Here is a 26,947-nt window from a genome sequence, read left to right as displayed (position 1 = left end):
GGACAATCCGACCTCGGTGGGCTTAGCACATCGCATCGGCCAATGGCCATTATACACGTGCCAAGGTACCCAATGTGTTGCGCTTTGGTGCTTGATTTTCACTCCGGTGGAGATTTCCAGGTAGGAATGGAGTAGCACAAGTCGGATGCTAGACCAGAAAGATAACATGCCTGCGAGGATTAAGATGTCACATGCACTTGACCATGTGGACGGGAGAGGTTCGTTTCACAGGGACATTCCTGCCAACTGCGTTGAATTACGTGATTTACGATTCCCATGTCATTCTTCATTCAATGAGGGGGTTTGAACAATTTTGATAGTGGCATGGGGAGGACTGTCTAGTTACGGCAGCGTAAGCTACACAGCTATCGACAACATTTGTGTAGTGGTAATAATCAGTAATTGCCAAAAACTCTAGTGTACTTGCTATAACCCCAAACTCGGACCCGATAGTCATAGTATATGATAATGAAGCTATTTAATACTGTACACGCGTTTACATTCATATACCCCAATCTCCGAAATAGTTGCCTAATTACGCGAACAGTATATTCTTGCATTTGGCTAAATTCATCAAAACTGCTCCGCCATGTGGTTCAGCGAGAGCCCACATCTGTACAAGGTCGGCACGTCCACTCAGAAATCTTCATCCAATCTAAACACATGATTGTTTGCGTCATTCCCGTTCAGATTGGACATCACTGAAGCCTTCTGATACTCTCCTACTCTCTTCTCGAAGAAATTGGTTTTGCCTCTGCAAATGAACCAAGTATCTCACATCAGATCGCGGCGCCGTACAGCATAATTCTATGTCTGAAATAGAGACCAAAATGTTCAACGATGGCAACCGCAATCGATAAAGGAAAACCAGAAACGAACTTACTGTAAAGAAATGAGCTCCATCCAATCGAAAGGGTTATGGGAGTTGTACTTCTTTGGGTACCCAAGCGACACCTGCAGCATTAACAAGGGGATAAGCAGAGTGGAAGACGATAAGGTACAGTGGTAACATTAGGAAGGTAAGACCTTCCATAGTGCTGATTGGAACAGGGCGTACCAGTAAGCGATCTGCCACGAAATCGATGTATTCGCTCATCAACGTTTTGTTCATGCCGACAAGGTCGCATGACAAAGCCTCGCACACAAATTCCTGTTCAATCACCACAGCCTCACAGACTATCTCGTAAACTCTGTCTTCAGAAAGTTTGTTGTTCAACAACCTGGAATAGACAAAACGAACAATGTCAAACTTGATAATGGTCTCAAGCCAACTGCAATGTTCTGTAAATTTAAAGCAGCAAGCTAAGTAGAAGCGCAAACCAACATATGATAGATGCCCAATTGCGACTTACGTGTACAGAAGGCATGCAAAATCGCAGTGTAAGCCCTCATCTCGTGAAATGAGTTCATTCGAAAAAGTAAGCCCTGGCATGAGCCCCCTCTTCTTCAGCCAAAAAATGGCACAAAAACTGGAACATGCAGAATAAGTGGTAAGGAAACCCTTCTAAACATTAGTGATTAAAGATCACTAGAAACCTACTAAAGCCCAGATGAAGCAAATTATACGAGGATAAGCAACAGATGTTGGATATGGTTTATACCTCCCCGAAAAGAAAATCCCTTCGACACAGGCGAAGGCCAGAATTCTCTCCGCGAAGCTTCCAGCACTGTGGATCCATTTCAGAGCCCATTCTGCTTTCTTGGTGACACATGGTATGGTTTCAATGGCGTTGAAGAGCCGATTTTTCTCGGCATGATCTTTGATGTATGCCTCCAACAGTAAACTGTACATCTCAGAGTGTATGTTTTCGATGGCAATCTGAAATCCGTAGAATGCTCTTGCCTGCACCCAAAAGGCTGTAAATTTCGACTCAAATGTTGAAAATAGTCGAAAAAAATCCCTGGGCAATAAATATCTGGACAAGAATAGTTTTGAACTAAAAAAGGTGCTGGATAATGCTCACCTCGGGTATTTGAATTTCTTTCATGAAGCGAATAGCTAGGTTTTCGAGCACAATGCCGTCTGATGCTGCAAAAAAAGCCAGCACATGACTGATGAAGTGACGTTCGTTGTCGGTCAGGGCTTCCCAATGCTTCGAGTCTGCCGACAAATCGACTTCTTCCGCTGCATCCAAATACCATTCACTTTCAGATATTGGGCCTCCGGAGACATCCATAGTTTTGATAAAATTGATAATCTTGGAGCTCACGACACTGACTTAAATGTTTTTGATATGCGTATTGATGCCCACTAAGGACTCGAGTAAAACTACTTCGAGTCCATCAATGGCAAGATTAATTCCGAAAAAACCTTGGTGGAGGGACCATCCTATGATTTCCGCATGACTACGACGATTGATGTCTGGACAAGGAAATGAGACTTACCTGTCCAGAAAGAAGCTTCTGCCTTCTTGTACATTTCCCATACTTGAGGGTACTTGATGGGGAACATTGTGAATCGGTTTGGATTTTCCATCAAAATCGGTTCCTCCTGCCTAACGACCATCATGGAAGGCACTTCTCCTCTGCGATACAATGTCAATTTTCAGCAACCATCACTCGGCACCATTCATGGCCACTGTGAAAGCATATTACATCACTAAACCAGATTATAAGAAATTTAGCGCCATAACATGATAATGAAACGCAACTACGCTTCTGCTGTCACCAATACAGCAATACATATCAATAACTGAAAATCCATGAAATAGGTTATTGATATTCATGTCACCGAAGAGTAGTTTGATTAGATGATACGACGAGAATAAACAGATAAAGCACCTCTTCTCGTTCTGCTGATCCGAGATAGAAATCTCTGGAGACCCGCAGATCATACAATCGGGAAGATGCGGAGCCATGCAGCTTCACCTAGAAACTAGCAGCGAAAGCAGTGTTAGTTAAAAGAATGCTGGTTAAGAATCCTGCAACATCTCAATTCTTTCATGTCATAAGTGAGAAAATCGTGGGCACATTTCATTGATGAAGGGATTGATTCAAAAGAAACGATGGCAATGCTGAAGCATTACTAGCTCCACGTAATAACGATAACATCAACGCAATAAATGAACGTCTGCCACCACGAACAGAAGTAACAGAGCTAATCCAAATTATTCACTAATTTTGCCAATTTTTCGAATCAGCTGACTATTGAACCCCGACAATGGCAGGCGGGATCCTCTAAACCACACTGCACTGTTGAAAAGCACTGAATAACTATCAAGCCTGACAAACAAAGCCACCCACCTGAATCCGCTAAACGAGAGCCGAGAACAGGCAACCAACGAAATCGACCACGGTAAATGTTCTCCAAATTTTATCAGTAGAGCGCCAGGTGCCGAGTTCTCAACTGCGCAATGCTACAAGAGATCTCAGTCATCTATCAACCGAGCAGGAGAAACCAGCCAGAGATCAAGGAGCTTAACGCAGAAGAGACGCACACCAACTTGGAGAGGACAGGGAATTTTAAAAACTTAAGTCGCTGGCTTCTCCGAGAAGCTCACACCCGAGGCACCCAGAAACCGCCAGGCGGACAACAGAAGACGACCAGAGCCGTCGTGGACACAAACAGAGCCATAGGCTCAGATCCAGATCCGAACGACCACTGGTCGCCACAGCGACCGTGACTCTAAATTCAAACGTTCAAATTTGGCGCCAAACACTCGGGGAATATGCGTAGACCCGCCCTGGATGCGGAGACCAGGTATCACTGTGGTGACGGTGCCGTGAGCTCCAGATTTCTAATTGTGTTTCAGTATATCCGTAGCAGCTGCCTGGATTGTTAGGCATCACTGATTGTTCCCGGCTGTACATATCTCCCTGCCCTTTGCTACGGACTCTATAGCTAATTTTTTTGCCTACTTCACGTTGAGATGGTTACCGAGATTAAATTTCTCGACAAATATCGCGATCCAGAGTGCTTGGTGGATTCAACTGGGTCACACGATCGCAGATTTTCCAGGTTTGGTGTTTAGGATTTAGGGCTGGAAACGCTCTTTGGGAACGGACGTTGTGAAGGGTGTGAAGTCGCTTGGCAGTTGCTGTGTGCTCCGCCATTGATTCAGTTGAAAGCATGCATGATTGGCAGTTATTCGTATAAGCATGCGTTGCAATGATAAAGTAGCAGTCAAATGCAATCATGTATCTGAATGTTGTGGGACTTTCGAATCTCCTCGCATTCGACTACAGCGCATTGTTAGTAGTGTGTGAGCAATCTGCTGTTTGATCTCTTGAGATAACAGATAAAAGTTCAAATAACAGAATGAGATAGCACAGAGGATTTGCTGCATGCTGCGAGGAAAAGCTAAGGATTCGAACAGGCCTCGCAAATGCCCAGTTGGCTCGAGTAGTGAATTTATGCATCTTGTAGGTCATTCGTTCACATAGCCTTGATTGAAGACATCGCACAACAGGGGGGGCTCAGAAGCTGATACACATTGGCCCAAATCCTAATTCTTTCCAATGTTTGAAACCAAATTGCCCCATCCATGACCGCCAGGGAGTGTTCTCCGCACGGACATCAGAGATAAATTCTGTGTGTCAAGGAGGGCGTCCACAATGACTGACCGCACATCGTGTCTAGTCCATTTCACGAGCGCACGGAATATTCTGATGAACCCTCAGGTTCTTGACCAATTCTGCCATGGAATGTATAAATCTGATGATTTGCTTTGCTATATTAGTCAGACACATTACTGTTGTGAATCTTCTTTTGTACTAAACATCCTCAAGCTTCTCTTATATAGGCTGTAGAATCGCAGTATTGATTTCTGTGTTCCCAAAATATTTTACAAACAGGACTGTAGTGATTGTTGTTGACGAACAGAACATTGTCTCTGCTCTCCAACTGTTATGATCCCCATGCTAGGGTTGAGACTAATAATTTCCTCAGAAGCTGATTGTTTCTTTAGGGAAGTTTGCGGAGCACTTTGAGGTGGCTGGTGGGTGACCAGATAGGCCACAGACTGGAGCCATGGAATAACGATCGGTTTCCTCGTGTAGTCACTACTACCTGCTACAACTTCAAACGCATTTTCAAGTGCTACTGTGCGTGCCTGAGGAGGTAGACCAAGAATCAAGTGTGCCGTTTGCCTCAGCAGCTCCGGGAGAACCTGTAAGCATATGAAAAAAAGCCGTCAAAGAAAGACCGACTATCAACATGCAGATGTTTTTTTGTATCTGGAAGAGATCTGCTATATCTGCACACAACTCGGCACTAGGACAAACCTGCAAGTCCACACGCCCGATCAAGTGCAATAACAGCAACTGGAGTTTCTCAGCATCTCCAAGGTCATCTAAATCCTTCTCTGCTCCCTTTTTAACATCTTTGACACTTGTGCTCATAGGCTTCAGAGTTGATGCTTTATGAACGAGCAGGTTAATACAATGTAGAGTTGCAGGGCTACCCGGAGGAAGAGTCTTTGAAATAGCTGCTATTCCATAGACAAGGGCATCAAAAGGAGTCACTCCTGGAAATGTCTGCACACACTCCAATTGTGTATTCAGCGAGAATGAGACACAACTAGCAACTTTGACCTGTTTTACTGTCACAGATAAATAAGATCCATGGAAATACTGGCCAAGACATTATTTTCTACTCTAAAGATATAAGCTGAATGAATACAAACGGTACAATATTAATCAAATTATGCTCAAAACATTATAAGAGCACAATACCTCCAATGCTCTTTCCACGTAATAAACAGAGAGTTTCTCACGCAAACTGACTTGTCCTAGTTCACTTTTAGAGGCATCTGTTCTATCTGATGAAGTCCCCAAGGATTCAAGACCAAGAAAGTGTACAAACAAAGCATGAGCGGCATTGGACACCAACACTGTTGGATGCTGCAAATATCTTTGGCACGGGTCAAGGACATGCTTATAAGAAGTGACTTTGTTAAACATCTGCAAAGTGCATAATCGTTAAAAGTATCACTGAATGCAATGTAAAGTAAATGTAACCATTGGAGCATTTGGAGGATACAAGAACATAACAGGTGCAACATCGTTTGAGAATGTGATTTCAGGAATATTCGACAGAAATGAGGGAAAGACTCGTAAGTAGAAGGATAAATGGGTCGTCAGCACAGCATCACGACTCCAATCATACGCCATATTGTAGAGTTCTGGACAGCCTGCATAAAAATTCCATGCAAGAAGTCACACGAGAAGGTAAAGAATCAAGATTTAAGGAATATAAATATGTACTAGCGAAACAAAACCAACCGAAACCGATGTATTCAACTAACTGACAATACAAAAGATAACTACTAGTACATACCAGGCCAATGAATAATGCTGTTGTACGGAGGTAAGAAGCCTGCAAATATTCTCGCAGCTGCAGGATGTGCTGAAAGATAAGAAACACAACGCTCCACAAGAGTTCCATACTCTTGCATTTGTACACGCCGGCAAAACTCAACACAAGCAAGCGAATTCAGTGCTCTTGCGGCTTTTTCTGCTGTCATTAGGTTACCTGCCTTCGTTCCTGGCTTGGTATCAATAGCTCTTGAGAAAAACACTACCACTGTCATAAACGAAGATATGAGCACTTTCTCTACGGCTATTGCTTCCTTGCCTTCTCTTGAAAGCCCAGTACCTGTTCCACACAGCACGTAGAAATGAGTCCTAGAAGCACACGAGTTTAATTTTTGCAAATTCGCATCTTTCCACTCGGTCCATCCGACTCCATGAGCTGCATCGTTCAAGATCATTTGTAGCTTCTGGGCTTATTATTACCTGATTGAACAGTAAAGGTGCGATGACCGACGAACATGTCCTGTGTGAATTGCCACACCAGAAGCTCAATGCGGTTATGATACTCTTCAGTGACTGGCTTATATTGCTCACACATTGCCCGGGCAATCGCCCCCACCTCGTGAAACAAGGAGCTGTCTACGTGCGATTCAAGGCGCTCCATTGCAAACCCTAGCGCACTACCAGACTGATGTACATCCTGTAAAGGCCGCCTGAGGTCCTCAATTTGAGCAGAATACAAATCATGCAGTGATAGGACGTCGGTTAACAAGGTGATCGCCAGGCATTGGAGAAAAGATGGGTGACACAGAAGCCCTCTGCTGCGGGCCAATGCTAAAGCCATACACCTGTGCACGTGTCGTAGTGCAGCCTCAGAGAAACTCCAGTAAATTTTTCCAGGAGCAGAATGCATCTTCAATCGCTCCAAATGCCGCAGAGCATTTTCACATGTCCTTATTAGTTCCATTTCTAGAGAGAGTATCAGCCGTTGCATCTCCTGCTCTGCTGGACTATTTGAGCTTCCCGTCCTGCTCTGTGTCAAGCCTCGTCGAAGTCCAGCAGCTGCCATGAAAGCCGCACACCGAGTGGCCGGAGGTGACGTGTCAGAAGTCTTCTGTGCAATATCTGTCACTATTGCAGCTAAGACAGATAGAGCGGAGATGTTCTTCTTAGAAAAAATAGCCATGCCTTGGTACTCTAGGAGGTGAAAAATCATTAAGGACACACGCAATGGTGGACCTTCTGCGTCGCCGAGGTTGAGTTCCTCATTGTTTAAATTCCACAAAGAGAGTGTCGCGGAAAGAACTGAAGAAATTGAAGAGCTATGGCCCATTAACATGGCATAGCCAACACCCGCCAGCACAACAGAGAGCTCACCCTGCACTATTACATGCTTCCGAGCAAGAAGTTCTAATGTGATCACACTTTGACATGCGTCTCGTTGATCGTCAGAAATCTGAGGGACGGTGCAAACCAATCCAAGAAGAAGGATTGCTTGGTTCACATAGGTATCTGAAAGTGGAAGCTCGTGTAAAGAATTGCGTACGCTTTCCAGAAGAGTAATCAATAACTCTTCAGCTTGCTTCAGAGGTTTTGCACTCGTGTTCAGAAATGTTTTCCTCACCCACGCACCCAGTATACGAGCTGATGAAGCCCGAGCAAGTCCTAAGAGTTCTACGCTGTCACATCTCACTTTTGTCAAAAGCCCGAGAAGGAGCTTCACCTGAGGATCTGCCACATGTACTGACTTGTGATGCAGATCAATAAGAGAGAGAGCTTCTGCATGAGAAGAATCCAGCAAGCCCTGCTGAACACACGCACGTATTTTGCCCCATCCCTGCCAAATACAGACCGTTGTTGTGAGTGCCCTACCAATCGCGCTCAAAATGAGCAAGCATCGGCAGTATCAATCGGGCACTATCTCACCACAAATCCGTTCAATCAATCGGGCATCTAATGCTTTGCAATTCAAACAATATGCCCTTAAACCTTAAAAACATTATTGATATAACTCAGAAGCAGTTCTCAAACGTACCTCTGTAATTTGCCAAGCTGCGGGCACATGCCCTCGAGCTTGCTTAGCTGATGGCTGCACAGTCGAAGAAGACGGGCCTGATGCGACAACCAGCCAATCTTCTAGATTTTGGAGATCCATGTGTAATCCTTTGATGTATAGAGAAACCAACAAACAAGCGTCAAATTGCGTAGAGGTTTTTTGGTGATGGTTTTTTTTTATTTTATTGAAGCTGCTCGAGACCTTTCCAAAGATGTAAAAGAAAAATGGCAAATCTAAATTACAAAATCTCAGGTAGGGAACACCAGAAGCTGCACTTGGGGTTCGATGCGCGTCTGATTAGCAGGGCGGAAATCGTTAAAACCCTACAATTTATTTCCATAACTTGGAACATGCAGCAAACCTAAAGGAGCAGTAGGTTCGCTTTAATCCCATAGAGAAAGGAGACATGATGAAAGGACACCAGAGAAATTCCACAACGTGTGGCATGAAATCCCAATGTAGAATTACTCGCCAAATGTCCGAGAATCTAGAGGCAGAGTCGCTCCAATCACTCTCTGATTCGCGGCAGAGTTTGTATTTGATCTACATACGGTGATGTGGCAAATTCAATTCTCCGACGAAGCACAAATGAGTGGAGGAGCGAAGAAAATTACAGTACAGAGTTCGGAAAGCTTACAAGATGCAACACCCAGAAATCACTCTGTTGTCGAAGTGTTCCTTCACGGAGCTCAACCCCCAACAGTCATCACTCGAACCTCCCAAAAAAAGAGCTTCGACACCGAATTAAAAATGTGAGAACTGGACCGCCAGATTCACAGCATTCAGCAGCGCAACCACCAGAGATTGTAGAGGAATTCACAACACCGCGGGAAGGGCCAATTTCGAAACCAAATTGAACCAACAAGCTGTCGTGCTCTTCAACCCACAGTCCACCCGGCGGTGGCCAAAGCCAACTAAGCATGGCTGCGGCGGAGGAGCCATCTTATGGATGAATGCTATCCGGGCCTTATTTGGACGCATTCCTATACACAATCAGAAGTATTCTTACAAATAATTTCTCCTATAAGTATTTCATCAAAATAAAGTATTGTAAGCCATTTTTCTTTTATAGAAGTGTAGGACTTATTGATTTCTCTAAAAAAAAAATTGGTGAATACCACTTATTCGTGAATAATCTAGTATCTTCTGTGGAGATTCAATGCATTGCTTTTGTGACTTTGAATATCTGTTGCTCTGTTTTAGAATCCGGGGCGTGAATGGTGGTTTGAGTTCTGGTTTCGAAGCCTCGACATGAGTTTGTTTGGCGAAGGCCGTCGACCAGCGAGAAGCAGTTAGGATTCGGGGAGAAATTGTCGAAGCGGCTTCAGATCTCGTCTTGCTTTCGGTGAGTGCGCATGAGACCTTCGATATCTAGTGTTTTTTCCAAGTTCTCGAAGTAACTAGGTCTTGCGCGGTGATGCCCTAGGTACTATGGCTCGTTCGCGCTGCTTGTGAGAGTGGAGGATCTGTGTTTGGTACAATCACGTATTCAAGAGAGGCTGTAACGTGACATATCGAATCTGCCGGAATGCGTAGGAATTCTGTGAAGTAAGAAATATGCCAGTAGATATCTGGATGGCGAGTAGTTGCGTCCAGTAACATACAACTACCAATACATTTTGTGCGTTTAGTACCAATTCAAAGTACTACAATGGCGTCTTTAAGTGAAGAAAGACCGTCAGGACAGCAAAACTATGCAGCAGTGACACTGGTATTGCTTTAAACAAAGTGCACATTCAACACAGAAACCCTGGCTGACAAGATTAATCCACGTTTTCGTTGTGGTTTGTTTGGGAAAAATTACATATTTGTGTAAACCAGATGGCATGACTGTTCGGTCGACAGTGGCGAGTTATTTACCTCAAGCAAGTTTTCAGACATATCAGTTTGCTCACTGTGAAACCAACGTGATGTGGATCTCAATTTTGCATCATCTCATCTTACCCTCCATCCTCTAAACAGAAAACTTTTTCGACGTTTCTAAATTGAAACGATCGTAATTTTATCTACCCAAGTTTAATACTTACAATGGCTCTCAACAATCTTCATCCAACTTTGAAACTTAAAAATGCCAATGTTCTATGTTACAGCTCATCAAGTTTTTCACATTTTCGGCCTCCTAACCAGGTCTTAACCAGAACTCCGTCCATAATGATACGTACAGCCATGGCATACTCATTGTCAACGTGGACGTGCTCAGGAACTATATAGACATGACAGGAAGCCTCGAAGTCAAAGTAGAGTTTTCTGTTCGCAGTTAGTGAGTGTTATATCCTATCACAAAGTAGTGCTGCAACGCTAATTTTCACAGATCTGCAAGGATTTCACCTTGCCTTGCTCCTCAAGTGCAGAAATTCTGGTTACTCGATCTCCAGGATTTCGATGATCGATTGCATCGACTTCAATCATATCTGCTGACACTTGACAGAATTTGGAAGTCTGTAACCTTTGGTTCAAAGCCATGGAGGCATTGGAATCTTCGATCTTGAGAAGCACTTCGAATTCTGTGGGGCATACCATAGTCACAAGATCAACGTTTTGATTCATGTCTCCTTTGTCTGGCCTATCACGTTTTCGCTCGGCGTGCTACTCGCATACACGAAGCCCCTGTCGCCACAGCTGCCTTTCATGGCTGCTCTGCCTTACCATGAGTATATAGTGTTCAATTGGTGTTTCGCTGCAGGGTGTGTATGCATTATTCTACGTTACCTTGGAGCCCAAGTTGGGAACTCGGGCAGCTCTCCTGGTACTGTTATGTAAAGACCAGCGTGCAGGTCCTTGTGATGTACGGCTATATGGTGCATCTAAAAAAATCGACTTCGCCACAAGATTGTCTCTAGTTATTACCGAATAGCAAAAACATTTCATATCCACAAAATCGAAAATAAACTCAAGATTTTCTGTCAACGACGAGGTAACTAAACTTGCTACGAGGCATGTAGTGCCGCGTCCAATCGGATAGATTGCCCAATTCTAGCAAGATAGACGTGGATACATTTCGAAAACGAAACCTTGATCAGCATCAAATAATGAACTTTTTAGGAATGAAACTGGTTAACAAATGATGTTTTTCATTACATAAGAAACGCCAATGCTCAGTGGGTTGTCAAGCAACAGAGAACATTGCACCAACCCATGAGACAAACTGTAACGAAGGCCTTGAACGAAATCCCAAATGCATGACTGGGCTCACTCAATAAGTAAATGCATGCTGAAGACCAATGCTTGCCTAAGGGCACTTATCGGCCACGCTTACCACTCTTCAATCGCTTCACTGTCATGAAGGTGGTGGCAGCAGATAGTGTATACCTACAAAAGACAACAAAGCCTTATGAACATTAACTTGATTGCCACACCAACTGTTACATACTTTCAAGTGTTTGCAAGAATGATGTCCAAAGAATGACTCCTGGTATACTATAATAGCCAACCATGTGAAGCAGCTGAACATTAATGCATTCAGACATCTAGGAAAACAGTTTAACCAAGTACGCACCAAGTAAGCGCGTAATTGAGATGGTCTTGAGGCATGACTGACGACTTCAAAAACGAGTCTGACTCTTTAAGAAGTGGAAACTTCTTTCGGCCTTCCCTGTCTGGCGAGGATGCAGCTACAGCCTCCATGTAGGTAACGTCAGGAGGAAGATGCATCACCTGGGCCATAACTGGAACGTCGACATAGAACCATTGTCCTCTATCCGGTTGATTATTGGGAACAAACATGTTAGGCTGTTCGCCATCCCGAATCACACCAACCACCTTGACTATGGGCTTTGCAGGATCCTCTCCCACCACCACCGAGCCCTAAAATGTATTAAGATACGATTTATGATTTAGATGTGTAAATTGTAGAAGAGAAAAAACAATCGAAGAAATAATTCTGTAGATAAACATGAAGTTAGTAGTCATAAAACCATGAGAATAAACCAATAAAACAAACCAGCTAAATGGAGATAAAGATATGGGTTTATCATTCTTTCATACCCTATATAGACACCCCTGTGCGATCGTCGAAAGTCATATATTAAATTCTAAGTTTAATGAAAGTTGAAAAAAAACAAAAAACAAAAAATAAATTAATCTACTAAATGATGTAAAATCACACGTAATGCACTTTTGAACTTCTTCCTTAAAGGACTTCCATTTTAGAGTAGACGAGTTCCACATATGTAGCAACTAGATAAAGACCACTTCAGAGAGAATCATCACCTTTTCAGTGGCCTGAGGTTTGCCCCATCCGCCCCACCATGAACTCTGCTTTACTTTTTTCTCTTCGGGTGCACTTTTTACCACGACATGAATAGGCTGCTCCTGTTTCAATGCTTGATTTCGCGTACTAGAGGGCACCCATCCTTGATTGACCAATACCGGGAGCTGCACTCTAACACCAAGCGGTCCCCAATATTAAATACCTATATAAACTAACACGAATGATACATAATCTTTTGGAAACTGACAATATTCAGCGAACCACGATGAACAATATGGATCAAATCCCAAATATAATTACATGCGACTCGCTCAACAAAAGGAGATCCATGCTAAACGTCATTGTGCAGGATATTAGTTATGAAGCCAATCAACAAATAAAAACAGGAGAGTGCACGCAAAAATCAATACGCAGATAAGTATTCACCTGTCATCGTCTTTTGATTTGCAGATGAGTGGTGTGATCATATAGTATCCCTTCTCTGCTGCCCCATACAAAGTTCTAGAACGTGGTCCTACAAAAAGGGACCTTGATTCATCCAAGATCCCTTCACAGTGCACTTTTCTATATTGCAAGACGTCCGAGACAGATTCTGCATTCTGACTTTTGATGCTAAGTGCCTCCTCAAGAGCGATTGGGTCTTCCTCAAATCGCTCTCGCCTGAAATTCAACAGCTCAATCTGCATATACACCCAATCCTCTCAGGAAACAGTCTCAGGCCATAATAACCTACCCCATCATAGAAACCAGACGCTTAGACTCAAATAAAACTCTGTGATATTGATGCAAAAGCACAATGCGATGAGCAATTTAGACCGGTTGTTACGACGATCGCAAACGGAACAGAGAATGCATCTGATGTGGCACTTACACCCGATATGACATCGAGATAAGTAAGGCAAAGTGAATCAAATTCTTAAAAATAAAACCCTCGAAGAAAAAAATAGGGAACAAATGTAGCATGGCTGAGTGCGCTGAAAAATAAGCTACACTGACTACCTTCTTCTCACGACGAATCAATTGCCAGGAACCCAAACCGAAAGTAGCTGCGCACGGCACAAGGAGGACAAGCACTGATAGTCCCCATTTCTTCCCTGCTTCTTCTGTAGTCGAATGAAAGAAAAACAACAGTCAATGCAAATTTCTCTTCATTCACCCTAACCTTAGGAAAAATAAAAGGAACACAAAAGAGTGTAAACCCTAAACCCTCGTCAACAAGAGCTGCATTGCACTCTTGATCCACCTCCTCTGTGGCGTTCCTCATTGTGCCCGTCGAATCGGAGGAATAAGGCTACATAAACATCTCAGGAAAACAAAATAAAAACACAAAAAAAACAAAAAGGGCTCCATATCGAGATCGACACTCGCTAATCCAAAAGAGTCAACGAAAATAACAAACCTACACAATGAACTGCAAACAACTACCAGTAAGTTCACCAGCTCACCCGGCTTAAGAGTGGAAGCAGCCGCTGAGATTTCGGCAGCGGAACTTGCAGGCCTCACAGCACCTGTCGACGAGGAAAACCCAGGCATCCGCTGCAGATGCGGTGAATAGAACGTCCCCCGCCCACCCGATCTCAACAATCTCGCCGCCATCGAGTAGGCTTAAAAGTAAATTCTTCACACAATCACATACTAAGCTCACAGCTACACGATTGAGTGGTGTCGGGACCAGGAATTAGCAGCGCCATGAAACTTCAAATCGGCAACCTGAAACAAGCAAAAGGGCCCGCGGCACCGCATTTTGGTCTGGAAGAGCTCCAAAGAGGAACTCCGCCAGGCCTTCACCTAGTGAATGGTGGATGACTGTCGTTGTTGGGATGAATGTCGTTCGACTGATGAATGTATTTATATGAATAAATATAGTTCTATGAATGGATGTCGTAAATGAAATTAAAGTACTCATCTCTGTTAAATTACTCTTTGTGGAACTACTTTTTATTATTATTTTTACTACATATGTTGATTTTTCGGGTAGTTTTAAATTTTGAAAAAAAGTAGGAAAATGACTTCTATGTTTTTTTTGACAAATTAGTAAAAGTAATATGTTTTATTTTATTTATTGCAGATAATTCACAATGTAAATTGTAATGGAACTTGGGTTATTCTGAATGCTTTATATATTTCTTCCAGGAGAAGCACAATTTAAAGGCACCAAGCAGAATCGAAGTTGACCCCTTGTGATGTGATGTGATATAGAAAAATTGAGATTAGTAGATTTGAATTGGAGTAATTTCAACTTATAATTTTAATTACTTAATTATTTAACCTTTTATATTTTATGTAGTATTTAATAAATAAATAAATCTATTGGGAATTTATTTTGTGAAAGAATTCAATATAAGTTGTGTTTTCTAAAATTTTATTACAAAATTAAAAATATATTTCTAATTGATAATTATTACAAAACTATTAAAAATATCTAAATAAATTGCAAAATCTTAACATTTTGTTAATGTATTTTTAAATAATATTTAAAATATTTAATCATTTTTTCCAACATTATTATTTTTTTAATGGAAATATATGATATGATTTATTTATATGATATGATGTTATTTTAAAAAAATCTTTATATGGACTTTCTAGCAATTTAGGATGATCAAGAGATAGGAAAAATCACATTTAAAACACATAGCATTCAAAATAAAGTATTTTTGTAGATGTTTGATATACTTCTTTTAAGAGTCACTTCACACTATGACTAATTGTTGAGCAAACAAAGAATTTCCATAGTATGATTGATGAAAAGAAAAAAACTGACCACTCAATCTTTTTACACTAGAGACAAATGGCTAGTAAACATTTTGGACAAAAGTGCCTATATGGCAACACTTTATGGCCATGTTGGCACCAAAGAGTTGTCTGCTTCATAAGAAATTCGACCCAACAAAAACAAATGTCCAATTCTTAATTGAGTAGACAAAATAAAGGTTGAACTTCTTGTATTTTAGTGACTTCTACATTATCCATTTGCCTAATTTTAAGTAGATTCGTCTAAGGTGTGCTTAATTAAACAGCCATAGTGTGAAGTGGCCCTATAGATGTAGTGGATGCTTTACTTATTTTTTGAGTATATCTAATATCTTTCACAATCTAAACATAAAAGGAGGTTCAAGATCTTATAGTTTTTCACATATAGAATAAAGTTTTGGTACATTAAGTGTTGCATGTGTGTATATATGTGCACGCACATAATTGAAATTTGTGATGTTGAGTACACAAACATTACTAATCAAATTTATGTCGAAGATAAAACAGAGAAGGCACTCATTGTGCAATCCTGACTTCTAGATATGCTTCGCCTGCAACTGATATCAGGGCCTAGTAAACCCAACATCACTCTCTAGACTGTGGAACTTACTCATTCTACATGTTTTGCCTTGGCCTTCTTGGCTCGAAACTCTGCAATGTGAGTGCCCACTTTGTTTTGCACGTTTTTGCTGAAACCTGGGTACGGCTCAAAGTGGAATATTGTGTGCAAGATCTGCGGAACACATCAGATTTTTCAACAGTTATCGTTCTTTTTATTCTCAAAGCCATAAAATGCCTATGTGAGGGTACGTGAGAACTTCAGCCATGTGTCTGACAATTTAATACTTTATTGGTGAGAAACGAGTGTTTGATCTTGACTCAAAGCTTCTACAGGGCTTCCGCTACTAGTTCACTCTCTGCAAAGGAAAAACGTCCAATTTTACGAAACATGCTGCCGAAGCTAGTTACGTGCAACCTCGAAATCCAACAAACCTTAGATAGTATTTCTATCGAGGCATAAAATGGTTGAGCGGTGATGAACTTACGGTAAAAGCTTTTGTTTGGAAAGACATCGAAGGACAGAAAATGTACCTCAAGCATCACAAAGTAAGGAGCCATCAGGAATGCTTGTACAATATTGTCTATTAAAGCCGGCGCACGCTTCTGTTTTCACAACGCAGCATAAGAAAATGAACATTAGAGTAACCCCATCGTCAGTATTTAGAGACACATCGATTGTGAACTATAGCTTTGGCAGAGAATACGCGTCCTAAGCGTCATCATTCGGCTGTATCCATTAAAAGTATACTACAGCATCCTACACGAATGAAATCATATTTCTTCTCGATTCATTATTTCCTTCACAGGTGCCGACGTTTCTAAACCAGAAATGATAATGCACAGTAAACAAGTTACGAATATACTCAACTTAATCATGTTCCAGGAGCAGAGCGGTCACGATGATAACTAGGAAAAATTTGGTAACCTCATGTAGGCTTTGAGGTAGTAAACATGCAAGCATGGATGGATGCAAACACGAACCTCATATACACCGTGGCCAATGAATTGGAATGACCAACACAGAACCTGCGAAATTGCTACGATCTGCACACTCTCCATGCACACAAGTTTTCAGGACGGTATTGCAGTCAGAAACTATCTTGAAGGCACTGCAACGCCTGAGGCAACAGAAAGTGGCGAAACCTACCTTCCATCCAGAAGCATAAGGAATCTGCTGCGCAACAACGTTCGCTCCCATGCAACACAGCAGCACCAGCAGGGCTCCCAACGACCCTGACTTAGGCTCCAAGACAATATAAAACAACGCGTACGCAGCAGCTGCGACAAAGCTCCAATTGAACACTACGTACTCATGGTAAGGCAGACCAGCCATGACAGGCAGCTGTGGCACCAGGGGATTCGTGTAAGCGAGCAGAACGAAGGCGGTGAACAAGATGGGCCAAACGAAGCAGACGTGAACGAGGATGTTAATTTTGTTTCTGTGGAACGCTCCATAGAATGCAAAATGCTTCTCGAGGTCGAAAATATCACTGCCTCCCATGATTGCAACTTTCAAATTCAAGACGACAGGTAAGGCTTGATCCGGTTCCCGTTAAATCGGTGAATTAATTGACGAGCAACAGAACCTAGAAATCGTGCAACTCAAATTGCTATGCCTTCGAAGAGAGCACAATTATCAATTCCTCCGGACCGACGGACACGCGCGTTGCAACGCCTCTCCACAGACTTTGTCAATAAGCCCCTCGAACAGCAGACACGCGATGGAAAGTGATCCAATAGACAGCCAAACTGCGAGGAAAGATATACAGCAACATCCAAAGTGCACCCAAATTTTCTTCCTATCCCACCAAACTTACCAACTTCGATGCTTACGATTTAATCGCGAATGGAAACCACGACGACATCCAACACCGAAAGAGTTGAAAGAAATGAAAATCATTAAAAAAGAGGCAGAAAGCGATAATGCACCAACGGTGTGAACATTAGACTTTTCGTGTTGCGCTCAGATAGTTCCTCGACTCTTATGACGTCGACAATCAGAAACGTTATGGCGGCTAATGTCATCCGCAAACAGGGACGCTTTCGCAGAAGTAGGAAGCAATAACAAACCAGTTAAACTGGCTATTTTTAATTTGATTTCGTTTGCACATGTAACACTAATTTCCTCCCAAAAGATTACTGTTCATGCGTTCAACGATCTGCTCAAAGTGTATGATCCAGGGCCCCGCCATACCAGCAGAAGCGTTCACAGTAGTTCTCTACGATTACCCGACAAGAATAATCCATTATCTGGGATTGCAACCTCAGTGGAACCAAAATTTGAGTGGCAGTAGAGGTTTACAACTGTGACATAAAACACTTCAAATCTTTACAATAATAAAATTCAAGACTGCATAATTCTTCGGCAGTGTCACGAACATTCCGCAGTAGGAGCTACAATAACCGTCTTTTGTATGGATCTTCTTCGAAATCTAGCTTTAATTGTGGATGAACTCATATCGATGCGAAACGACGATAGGCGTGTCCTTTGACACTGGGCGTTCTTCGGACCATAGTTCCATTGTAACAGATCCTGGGAGCCAATTGACCATACACAACTCAACCTGGTTGACATCGAATTTGTTCACCACCGCCAGACCAGTTTGATTATCCACAAGCATCCATTCGCCTGCACATCCAAGTGTTCTTTCGTAAAAAGATTGGACCGGTAAACATGCACACATTAGCTCAAATCACGAGAAAGGATTGTCAAGACAAACGAAGATCTCCAGCAGCTCACCGTTTGGTCTGCTGTCACCGGTGAACACCATTTCTGCAACTCCCGTGGTCGCTCGAAGTATATGCTCAGTACCATCAATGGCAGTGTACTCCACCATGGAGACAAGAGGATGATCCAACTTGAACAGCGGACGAATGCGGAGCCTAACGAGCCTTGAAAAGCCACCGGAACCAGCACCGACCGATCTCGCCTCAATCCTCGAAGATATACTCAAAGTATCAGGCGATTCTTTGCCAACAGAAATATCTCTAGCCATAACCAAACCTCCGCCAATATCACCTTCCAGTCCCAGAAACTCTTCACCATCCAAGGCTGCCAAAGAATGCCGAACAACTTTGTACTCCTCCGTGCATCCCGAAGACCGCCACTCGCTGCCACTGTACTCCTCGTAACACCCAGACTCAAACCTTCCCTCCAACCATGAGTATCCGGATGGCTTGTGAATGATTGAAATTATGCGGCCACCGATCCATGACACGGTTTTAAGTTCAAGGTTGCCGGCCACCAAGTCAATAGGCTCCAGGACAACACCGGCGCCCTTCACAGCTTCGTGCTCCTGGAATACCTGATCCAGGATTGACTGTGTCTTAGCTGCAAAAGGTAAAAACAAAAACAATTCATCAAGAGAGTTAGAAAGTGACACTCTGATTCACATATAGAACAAAGAACTCGAGTATATTCAAGGAACTTGGTGATGGCAAAAGCAAAATATTGTAGAAGATCATAACGAATACCTCTTTCAGCAATCCCGAATTCGTGGTTGGCTGCCTCTATCTTATCAAGAAGAGCTTTAGGCGGCACCTTAATCCTCACTTCCTCTCCGTCTTTTCCCTCGCCTTCAACCTGCAGAGAATAGTCATTCTCAAGTTCGCAAGGTTTTGTACACACATCCTAATGGGGGGAGAGCGAAAGAGAGAAAATGCAAAGCAGAGTAAAAGTTTTTTTCAATAATCTTCATAAGCTTGAAATCGACTAATACCTCGGTTGTGTTGCCAATCAGAAGTCGGACATGTAATTGGCGGTCAGGCCTCGTCCATTTGCCTTCAGAACGAGTAACTCTTACTACAACCTCACTTCCATCTCTAACGTTCTCGATGGACACCTGCTGGGCTTCGTAGGTAGTGAGCAAATACTGACCATCTTGGAAACTGAAGCCATCAGCATCATCCTCGTACAGGATTCCTTCGGCCTTTCCTGAAGAGATAACAAAGATGTATTGCAAGACACAGGTAAGACATTTAATACATCCTCCGCAATCTTTTTGGAACAAGACGATTGGCGGAAGGTTATGGGGACTTGCCTTGATCATCAAGAGCAACCAGCAATGTGATAGTATCAGAGCGCTTGGCTTCGCCAGCATGCTGAATGACAGGACCAGTTGGAACAATGCCTCCTCCTTTCAAGAATAAGAGTGGCAACTCCTGAAATAAGCGACAGAAGGAGGAACAATCAGGAGAAGGATACAGGTGAGTATGATCCTAACAAAAAAGACAGAGAGTTGATAGATTGTTGTATCAAATGAAAGTGGATTTTGGTGGCGAGTGAGATGACCACTTACCGGATTGTCATCTTCAAAATGAAATCGCCGCCAAATGCCTTTCGGAAGATCCGCCTCCAGGTTTTTCCTTGGATTCGGAGTAGGACTGCACAAAGAACTAGGTCAGATATCCAAAAGTAATCACAGGGTTGAAAGCATTGTCTTGGATTTTCCGTGCACTAATGTTACCTAAGAATAATTGGCAGATAGGTAGATACAACTTACCAAGTAGAAACAAGAATAGGTCCAAGCAAGAAGCTGTCGTCTCTCTTCCGAAGAGAGGGGTCGGACGCATCTGCCAAAATCGACAAGTGATGCAACCATTAGACATCGCCCTTGATTCTAAGACAATCCAAAGAGATTTAATGAAATTCAATCAACATGATAGAGCTAAAATCCAGTAACATACCAGCAAAGAACAAGGGTGTCATCACTGGCAAGCCCGTCTTGTGTGACTGGTAGAAAAGGGTGTAAAAGTGGGGCAGAAACCGATATCGTCTGTTAAGAGCGAGTCTGCACAGGTCCTCCACCTACAGAAGAAAGTGAGCAGATGTTGAATCAGTACTAAAGCCTACCCAACAGTGATGAACTTAGTGTCATGAACGACAAATGAGTTCATTATCAATTAGATACACAGAAAAGTCTGATGTGCTGTAAGCCTAATCGTGGCATCAATATCTCAAGAAATTTTTAATAAACTGAGTTTCAGATATACCTCTGGACCGAAGGACCAAGGTTCTTGGTCAATAGTTCCTTGCTCGGAGTGACCCCTGGCAAAAGGCATCATGGCTCCAATGCCCATCCATCGAAGGAAAAGCTTCGGAGTGGCGTCTCCAGCAAATCCACCGATGTCAGGGCCAGCGAATGGCTGTCCACTCAACCCCTACATGAATCGATTTCACGGAAGCTGTCAGATGTCAGATGCATCAGAGTGAAGAGCGAAGATGCGATTGCATGGAAGCTGTCAGCTGCATCAGATCGAAGAGCGTGCATAGGAATATTAGGGTTAACGCACCAAGTTTAGAGCCATAGGAACACTCATGGCCATATGCTCCCAAGTTGCTAAGTTGTCACCAGTCCAGGTTGCAGCGTATCTCTGACCTCCAATGAAGCCTGCTCGGGTCAGCACAAATGGTCGCTTGTTTTTGTTGGCGGCCAACATACCTTCCATTGTGGCCTTCGATTGGAGCATACCATACACCTGCAGTAATTGTTCATGAGCTTCAAGGCACATTGATAGTATCTTTACGATGTGGAAAACTACTCAAAAAAAATGTACCCACTTCAACCAATTTCACAGATTAAAAATAAATATAAATATAAATATAAATAAATAAAATCTAGCACTTACATTATGGTAATATTTGTGAGACTGAACACCGCCAAGTTCCTCATCTCCTCGATGGATATTGGTATCCGGCATGGTCTTGGATACAGTCTGCACGGTGTTGATATTATCGATATAAATATGTTTCAAATCGAGACAGAGAAAGAGAGAGTGAATGGATACCTCCAAGAAAGTCTTAAAAAAAAGACACAAGTAACGTAGAAATTTGCAGCATACCTTGAACACTGCTGGCTCGTTCATATCGTTCCAAATACCATCCACACCATTAGCAACGAACTTTTCCACCAATTTGGACCACCACTTGCGGGTGTTTTTGTTTGTGAAATCTGGGAACACGACTAACCCAGGCCAACATTCACCTGTTCAAAAACATCAAGACAAATGTAAGGGTCTAATGCGAAATCCTGAAAGGGAAAATAACTTCACCATTTTAGGTGTTTATATTTGCCCAGTTCCTTGTATTTGCAAGCTGTTGTAATTTGTCTTCCTAAATTAAAAGCAAGCAGAATTTTATCAACTTTGTGAAGCGTACAGAAAATTATTCAACCATGCCGGCGCAGTGACATACCAATAAAATCCTTCCCATTCGAAGTTTGAATCCAAGCGTCCACCTCAGTTCCACTGTCATAAACGTCCCAACCTTTCTCTGCCTTGATCCCGGGATCAAGCATCCAGATCCCCTTAAAGCCAATGGAATGCAACTCGTCTGAAAGAGCCTTCGGATCTGGGAAGAAGTTCTACAAAAATGGAGAGGATTTCTTTTTAAAACAAGTCATCAAAATCAGCTCATGAATCTAATGCCACCTTGTTCTTCCAGCCGCTGGTAGCAAAAGTAAGGTTTGAACCCTCAATTAATGCAAGTTTGAAACCACACGAAGTTGTAAACAGAATACTCAACATGCGTGATTGACTGAAAAATGGGTGTAATAGTAGAGGCCCGCACCTCATCAAATGTAAAGCACTTGAACCCATGCATGTAATCGATATCCATCCAGACAACATCACAAGGTATGTTCTTCTGCCGGAAAGTATTAGCAATCTGAGTCACAACACCACATCATACTTGAGTCATCTCCCATATTTCCTTGTGGAAGGTTCAGATCGTTGATATAATTATCGACTGAGTGTGCCTGCAAAATGCCTCTTAATGTCGTTACAACCATTTGCAGTATAAAAAACAAAAATAAATAAAAACAAATAACAATATCTCATATCCTGAACACATGAATAAATATTATTTAGCGAACCTTAGATACTTTCTCTGCCGTTTCGTAACTCCATCTACATTGTTGGTATCCAAGAGCCCACTTCGGAGGCATTTGGATGGTGCCTGCGAACAACCGGGAATTCAAGATCAATCGAAGTTAAACGTGGCACATCGATGAAACCATCATCTAGCAACAATGTCCCTGAGTACATCTACCACTAGTGAGTGCGTTCCACAGAATTTAGAAAGTGTAGACAGGAAATACCAATAGCACTCGCAAGCGCAACTAACAACGCCTCCGGGTTGGGATACGGCCCGAATGTTATCACGGGATATGGCGCTTCAGCTGCAATCCTGATAACCGCTTCTTTCCTCAAATCAATCTGCAACCCAACGACAGCAGCATGAGTAATACAGTGCACCAAAAGAAAGCAATATCTGCTTGACGCACATAATAATCCTTGGGGTTATTCATCTTACGATCCAAAACCATGCAACAAATTCATGCCAGATATTATAAGAAAACGAAAGATCACCTCACAACGTTGGCTTGTATCTGCAAGTACTCCAAAAAATTCCCCATTTTCCAACACGCTGAAAACCCAGGGATGTGACTGGTACAATGACGACGTATTCTGATTGTAGCCCCAGGCATCTGTGTTCCATGTATATATCTGCAAGAACGCATAAAACATAGTAGGCGTGAGGGATGCTGTACAATATCACCGACAGATGAGCATAACAGCATGTCGGATACACCATCTATACGTTTAGAAATAAGCTCCAAAAACAAATAAATAAATAAATAAATCAATAAATAATCACGCTGTGGTGATATTAAACCAATAGAGAAATCAACTGGTCAATAAATACCCACCCGCTTCCCTGTCCGTTCCAACGATCCACCCACTTCTCCAGTTCCATAGAATGCGGTGCCAGCAGGCAGCTGCATAGCACAAATTTAGCATAAAAAAGGCATTAAAAAAAAACCAGATTTGTTTATCAATATTCTCATGTAGTACTTTCTGCAAACAGCGGCGCTGGATCTCACAAGCCTTTCAAACTTTGAGGTTGTTGCTGAAATGAAGACATCAGTCGCGATTCCTCTCTAATTTAGCACATTTTCCACGTGCAATACTTACAAGAATCTCAATGGCTGCCGAAAAACTTGACTCATGCCTAAGTATTTATAAATTTACTGTAACGTACAGTACACCATAGAAGTAAAAAGTTGAGAGTGGTAAAAGAAAGCATCAGAATCACGTCTGCCATCTGATTTTTTATCAAAAATGGGCCAATGCACTCACCGAAAACGTAACAACTTGCTGACCACCATCCATATTCATCCGTGGGACAAAGACGGGAGTCTTCCTCTCGGGGCTGGACTGGTCAATTGGCTCATCTCGAAGCTTCGGATTCTCAAAGGAAAGACACGGAGCAGCTTGTTGTCGTGCAGCATCCGACATATCGAACCGAAAAATAGCTTCTCTGACTATTGGCATACAGACCATGGCATCAGCGGACTCCATGTCTTTGTCACCCACCGAGAACTCAGTCACCTCGGAAGAACTCGTGAAAAACGAGGTTGGTCCAGCAGCTCTGCCACTCAAGTGGGGCCTTGGCTGTCCAGCACGTACTCCTGTTCATCGTAACACAGCTCTCATTAGATAGGAAATCACCAAGCCAATCACTCTACATTCATTATTGATCCCGTACATGCGACACAACAGTGAACACATGCTTTGGGAAAACTTCACTCGCCCTGCAATTAATACGATTCGATATAGAAACAAGCAATAATCGTTTTCATCAAATTGGACAGCTTATCAAACGTTTTGTCACACAACCCTGGTGTCAATTGTCCATGTTCGATTTCTAACATTCTTGCCACCAAACTCTGAACGAACTCAAGTGCTGATCCCAATCCGTAAATTACACTCAAATCTGCTCATTCCAATTCGAAGCAACTCTTAACTTCCCGACAATTGCCCAAACCAAACGACTCTAATCATACGCATTCCGCGTTTCACCACCCCATCCGCTACCGTCATCCCACGAGAGAGCACATCCCAAGTGGCTTCACGCAACCTTCTCTCTCCTACAAGGATCACCCTTGATCCTCTATTGCCTCAATGATTCCACACACGCTTCCTCCACTGGATCCCCAACCAATGGATGTGGACAATGGCTACTCTCTACAACTTCCTAGTGCAATTTCGCAGTGCTATCTGGAAACTTTCGATCCAGTTTGAATCTCTAAAAAAAAAAAAAAAAAAAAAAAAAAAAAACCAATGTCGCAGCCTAAAATATCAGTGTACACAGAAAAACTATTCTCCAAGGTACCCCTCTTGACCAGCGACGAGGGAGACGCAGCCGTGCGGTGTCTCTAGAATGCTGTAAGTATCACCTGGTACAGAATCAATGTTGCAGATGTCTGACGCGGACGATTCCGACACTAATCAACGTCAAAACTTTCACCCAAAAAAAAGTACCCGACCTTTCAAAACTCGGTGGCTACCACCAACAAGATAAACAACAATATTAACAATGAAAAAAGCTACGATTCTGTGTGCCCACACACCCACCAAATCTGTCAATCCAAAATCTCTCCGATAAACACCAGTAACCAAAGAATTACAAAGACGCGTCTCACGAACGAATCACAACTGCCTCACGCTCTCCACCCCACAGCATACCACACAATCGCAACTCCGAAACCCAGCACATTGGCCACCACGAAGGAGACGGCACAATTGATCAGCACGCTGAACGCAACATCGACAACAACCGACACAACCAACAAGGTACCCACCGGTAGTGGCGCCTCCTTCAAAGAACGCCCCTTCAATTGCAGAAGCTTGCGGAGGAGACGGGCGCGCTCCACCAGCACTATTACTATTACTATTACAGCAGAGAAAACTAGCTCGCAACGTCGAATAACCCGCGTAACGAACCCAAGGGCGATCCAACCCACAGAGAGAGCGCAAGGAGGAAGGCAAGAGGTGGGGAGATGTAGTGAAGATCATAGCATTGAAGACGGGATTAATAGCCGATGATGCCTGTGGAGCGGCAGAACATGGCACCTGCCAGGACTGGCGGAGCAGCTACGCAGGAATCGAAGACGACGGCAATGGCATCTTCTTCTGCTTCTGCTTCTGCTTCGTCTTCTCCGCTCGCAATTAGCCCACCACCAGCTGATAATTGTCTACAATCAGTCCACAATTCAGTCTCTCTCTCGCATGCGTATCGCATAGCATCGCATCGTGTACCATCACCAGTCTCGTGCAGGTCCTGGACGCCGTCCTAACAGACAGAACGCTTTCCACTTGCGCAAATGAGTTCGGCCACGTGGAGAAAAATCTTCCTCTCGCAATCCAGTAAAAATCGCCGCATATTCATCGCCGCCCTGCGTTCAGGTTCATCAGATTCGGGCTGATTTTAGCACCGTCGCCTCACAGCTTTCGCCCGCATTTCGTTACCTCTTCTGCACCATCCACTTCGCATCATCGCCATCGCCACTTGCTCCCCCAATTCCTTCATCCTTCAGCCTTTTTTCCCTTGATGCTCTTCCCCCATTCTCCTCTTCTTCTGCTCACTCTTGCATTGTTTTTCTTTCTCTCCGAAGCTTTGATTCTTCCAACATTTCTGTGCTTGTCTCTCATTCTTACTGTAAACAAAAGAAAAAAGAAAACAAATACAACTGCGTATCGATTGGTTGATTCTGCCAAAATATCAATACCAAAACCCACGTTTTGACCTTGATAATAATATCAAAAAGACACCTTTGTATATTTCTTTTTCATTACATTTTGTCTTTCAGTATTGTGGACTCATGACTTATGGTTTGATTCTCTATGAAAATGACATTTGGATTCTACTTTTTTTCTTTTTTCTTTTGTTTGAATTTCATTCGTCTCTCTCTCTCTCTCGCTCACTCGCCTTTTTCTTTTCTTTTTTATACTCTTTTTTAGTGTACAAACTTTACTTACAACTTCTGGAAAAGTTTGTGTCAGTATTCATGAATCATTGCACAATGTCCAACTACTGCCTTTAGAGATATTGAATCTGAAAACCAGGGTAGTAAATTGTTTGGAAGATGGACATGCAATGTTGATATATTTGTTGGTTTTCTGTATTATAATTTTAATGTAAGTGGGTTTGTGTGACTCAAAAGCTTAGCATGAAATTATATTCAGAAACTTAGCAAAGGTGTATAGAGGGAGAATGATGGCAAAGCATCCCCTGTGAAGCCATGCTTAATGTCAGCAAGATCAAGCAAAGC

At 42.7% G+C, this 26,947-nt stretch overlaps 5 protein-coding genes and 1 long non-coding RNA gene across 8 annotated transcripts; 1 reads left to right on the top strand and 5 right to left on the bottom strand.

The window, feature by feature from the left end:
• Positions 1-247: 247 nt before the first annotated feature.
• Positions 248-3,532, bottom strand: LOC112282364 (ribonucleoside-diphosphate reductase small chain). 2 transcript variants are annotated; one of them, XM_024519876.3, is made up of 9 exons: positions 3,244-3,532; positions 2,782-2,868; positions 2,386-2,525; positions 1,965-2,125; positions 1,602-1,843; positions 1,353-1,469; positions 1,058-1,220; positions 884-954; positions 248-754 (listed from the first exon to the last, which is right to left on the bottom strand). In XM_024519876.3, exons 2-9 carry the CDS (start codon positions 2,856-2,858, stop codon positions 637-639), a joined length of 1,089 nt encoding a protein of 362 aa, XP_024375644.1. In that variant the 5' UTR covers positions 2,859-2,868; positions 3,244-3,532; the 3' UTR covers positions 248-636. The 2 variants fall into 2 exon arrangements, with proteins under 2 accessions (XP_024375644.1, XP_024375642.1); XM_024519874.3 differs by having other exon boundaries at positions 2,782-2,875; positions 3,244-3,522.
• Positions 3,533-4,739: 1,207 nt separating this feature from the next.
• On the bottom strand, positions 4,740-9,254 carry LOC112282363 (uncharacterized). 2 transcript variants are annotated; one of them, XM_090250254.1, is made up of 8 exons: positions 8,946-9,254; positions 8,288-8,851; positions 6,736-8,089; positions 6,278-6,595; positions 5,981-6,131; positions 5,674-5,851; positions 5,224-5,475; positions 4,740-5,108 (listed from the first exon to the last, which is right to left on the bottom strand). In XM_090250254.1, the coding sequence occupies exons 2-8, from the start codon at positions 8,405-8,407 to the stop codon at positions 4,785-4,787; spliced, it is 2,697 nt and encodes an 898-aa protein (XP_090106380.1). In that variant the 5' UTR covers positions 8,408-8,851; positions 8,946-9,254; the 3' UTR covers positions 4,740-4,784. The 2 variants fall into 2 exon arrangements, with proteins under 2 accessions (XP_090106380.1, XP_024375641.1); XM_024519873.3 differs by having other exon boundaries at positions 8,288-8,415; positions 8,946-9,211.
• A 124-nt stretch (positions 9,255-9,378) lies between these two features.
• Positions 9,379-10,056, top strand: LOC149989229 (uncharacterized). The gene is made up of 2 exons (XR_016502846.1): positions 9,379-9,653; positions 9,735-10,056. It is a non-coding gene; the product is annotated as an uncharacterized LOC149989229 (long non-coding RNA).
• Positions 10,057-11,362: 1,306 nt separating this feature from the next.
• On the bottom strand, positions 11,363-14,261 carry LOC112282365 (surfeit locus protein 1). The gene is made up of 6 exons (XM_024519877.3): positions 13,964-14,261; positions 13,518-13,621; positions 12,945-13,198; positions 12,518-12,689; positions 11,805-12,112; positions 11,363-11,617 (listed from the first exon to the last, which is right to left on the bottom strand). Exons 1-6 carry the CDS (start codon positions 14,112-14,114, stop codon positions 11,548-11,550), a joined length of 1,059 nt encoding a protein of 352 aa, XP_024375645.1. The 5' UTR covers positions 14,115-14,261; the 3' UTR covers positions 11,363-11,547.
• Positions 14,262-15,731: 1,470 nt separating this feature from the next.
• On the bottom strand, positions 15,732-17,667 carry LOC112282648 (2-hydroxy-palmitic acid dioxygenase MPO1). Its single transcript, XM_024520556.3, has 4 exons — positions 16,981-17,667; positions 16,815-16,877; positions 16,365-16,436; positions 15,732-16,005 (listed from the first exon to the last, which is right to left on the bottom strand). The coding sequence occupies exons 1-4, from the start codon at positions 17,332-17,334 to the stop codon at positions 15,883-15,885; spliced, it is 612 nt and encodes a 203-aa protein (XP_024376324.1). The 5' UTR covers positions 17,335-17,667; the 3' UTR covers positions 15,732-15,882.
• A 218-nt stretch (positions 17,668-17,885) lies between these two features.
• Positions 17,886-25,932, bottom strand: LOC112282647 (uncharacterized). Its single transcript, XM_024520555.2, has 20 exons — positions 25,478-25,932; positions 23,973-24,304; positions 23,543-23,611; positions 23,202-23,339; positions 22,931-23,048; positions 22,706-22,788; positions 22,402-22,497; positions 22,027-22,195; positions 21,675-21,817; positions 21,462-21,548; positions 21,126-21,311; positions 20,826-20,993; positions 20,520-20,640; positions 20,336-20,405; positions 20,132-20,216; positions 19,874-19,994; positions 19,553-19,767; positions 19,308-19,416; positions 18,574-19,164; positions 17,886-18,462 (listed from the first exon to the last, which is right to left on the bottom strand). The coding sequence occupies exons 1-20, from the start codon at positions 25,689-25,691 to the stop codon at positions 18,272-18,274; spliced, it is 3,306 nt and encodes a 1,101-aa protein (XP_024376323.1). The 5' UTR covers positions 25,692-25,932; the 3' UTR covers positions 17,886-18,271.
• Positions 25,933-26,947: the final 1,015 nt, after the last annotated feature.

Source organism: Physcomitrium patens, chromosome 5, assembly GCF_059467195.1.
Source record: "Physcomitrium patens ecotype Gransden chromosome 5, ASM5946719v1, whole genome shotgun sequence".
Taxonomy (NCBI): domain Eukaryota; kingdom Viridiplantae; phylum Streptophyta; class Bryopsida; order Funariales; family Funariaceae; genus Physcomitrium; species Physcomitrium patens.
Note: the sequence above shows the minus strand (reverse complement) of the source record. Positions and strands in the feature narration are given on the sequence as shown.

What these genes read in the sequence shown, in the direction of transcription:
- LOC112282365 (XM_024519877.3), bottom strand. Translation starts at nt 14,114, where the DNA reads ATGGCGGCGAGATTGTTGAGATCGGGTGGGCGGGGGACGTTCTATTCA. An exon ending in TGATTCGTCGTGAGAAGAAG is followed by an intron (nt 13,199 to 13,517) that starts GTAGTCAGTGTA and finishes GTGTATATGCAG; the next exon opens with ATTGAGCTGTTGAATTTCAG. An exon ending in AACCTCAGGCCACTGAAAAG is followed by an intron (nt 12,113 to 12,517) that starts GTGATGATTCTC and finishes AATACATTTTAG; the next exon opens with GGCTCGGTGGTGGTGGGAGA.
- LOC112282363 (XM_090250254.1), bottom strand. Translation starts at nt 8,407, where the DNA reads ATGGATCTCCAAAATCTAGAAGATTGGCTGGTTGTCGCATCAGGCCCG. An exon ending in CAGCATTATTCATTGGCCTG is followed by an intron (nt 6,132 to 6,277) that starts GTATGTACTAGT and finishes ATTTTTATGCAG; the next exon opens with GCTGTCCAGAACTCTACAAT. An exon ending in TCGGGCGTGTGGACTTGCAG is followed by an intron (nt 5,109 to 5,223) that starts GTTTGTCCTAGT and finishes ATATGCTTACAG; the next exon opens with GTTCTCCCGGAGCTGCTGAG.
- LOC112282647 (XM_024520555.2), bottom strand. Translation starts at nt 25,691, where the DNA reads ATGATCTTCACTACATCTCCCCACCTCTTGCCTTCCTCCTTGCGCTCT. An exon ending in ATACAAGCCAACGTTGTGAG is followed by an intron (nt 23,049 to 23,201) that starts GTGATCTTTCGT and finishes GTTGGGTTGCAG; the next exon opens with ATTGATTTGAGGAAAGAAGC. An exon ending in GACACCCTTGTTCTTTGCTG is followed by an intron (nt 20,406 to 20,519) that starts GTATGTTACTGG and finishes CGATTTTGGCAG; the next exon opens with ATGCGTCCGACCCCTCTCTT.
- LOC112282648 (XM_024520556.3), bottom strand. Translation starts at nt 17,334, where the DNA reads ATGGGAGGCAGTGATATTTTCGACCTCGAGAAGCATTTTGCATTCTAT. An exon ending in CTTATGCTTCTGGATGGAAG is followed by an intron (nt 16,878 to 16,980) that starts GTAGGTTTCGCC and finishes GAGAGTGTGCAG; the next exon opens with ATCGTAGCAATTTCGCAGGT. An exon ending in CTTACTTTGTGATGCTTGAG is followed by an intron (nt 16,006 to 16,364) that starts GTACATTTTCTG and finishes TGTGTTCCGCAG; the next exon opens with ATCTTGCACACAATATTCCA.
- LOC112282364 (XM_024519876.3), bottom strand. Translation starts at nt 2,858, where the DNA reads ATGGCTCCGCATCTTCCCGATTGTATGATCTGCGGGTCTCCAGAGATT. An exon ending in GATCAGCAGAACGAGAAGAG is followed by an intron (nt 2,526 to 2,781) that starts GTGCTTTATCTG and finishes ATTGTATCGCAG; the next exon opens with AGGAGAAGTGCCTTCCATGA. An exon ending in GGGATTTTCTTTTCGGGGAG is followed by an intron (nt 1,470 to 1,601) that starts GTATAAACCATA and finishes TGCATGTTCCAG; the next exon opens with TTTTTGTGCCATTTTTTGGC.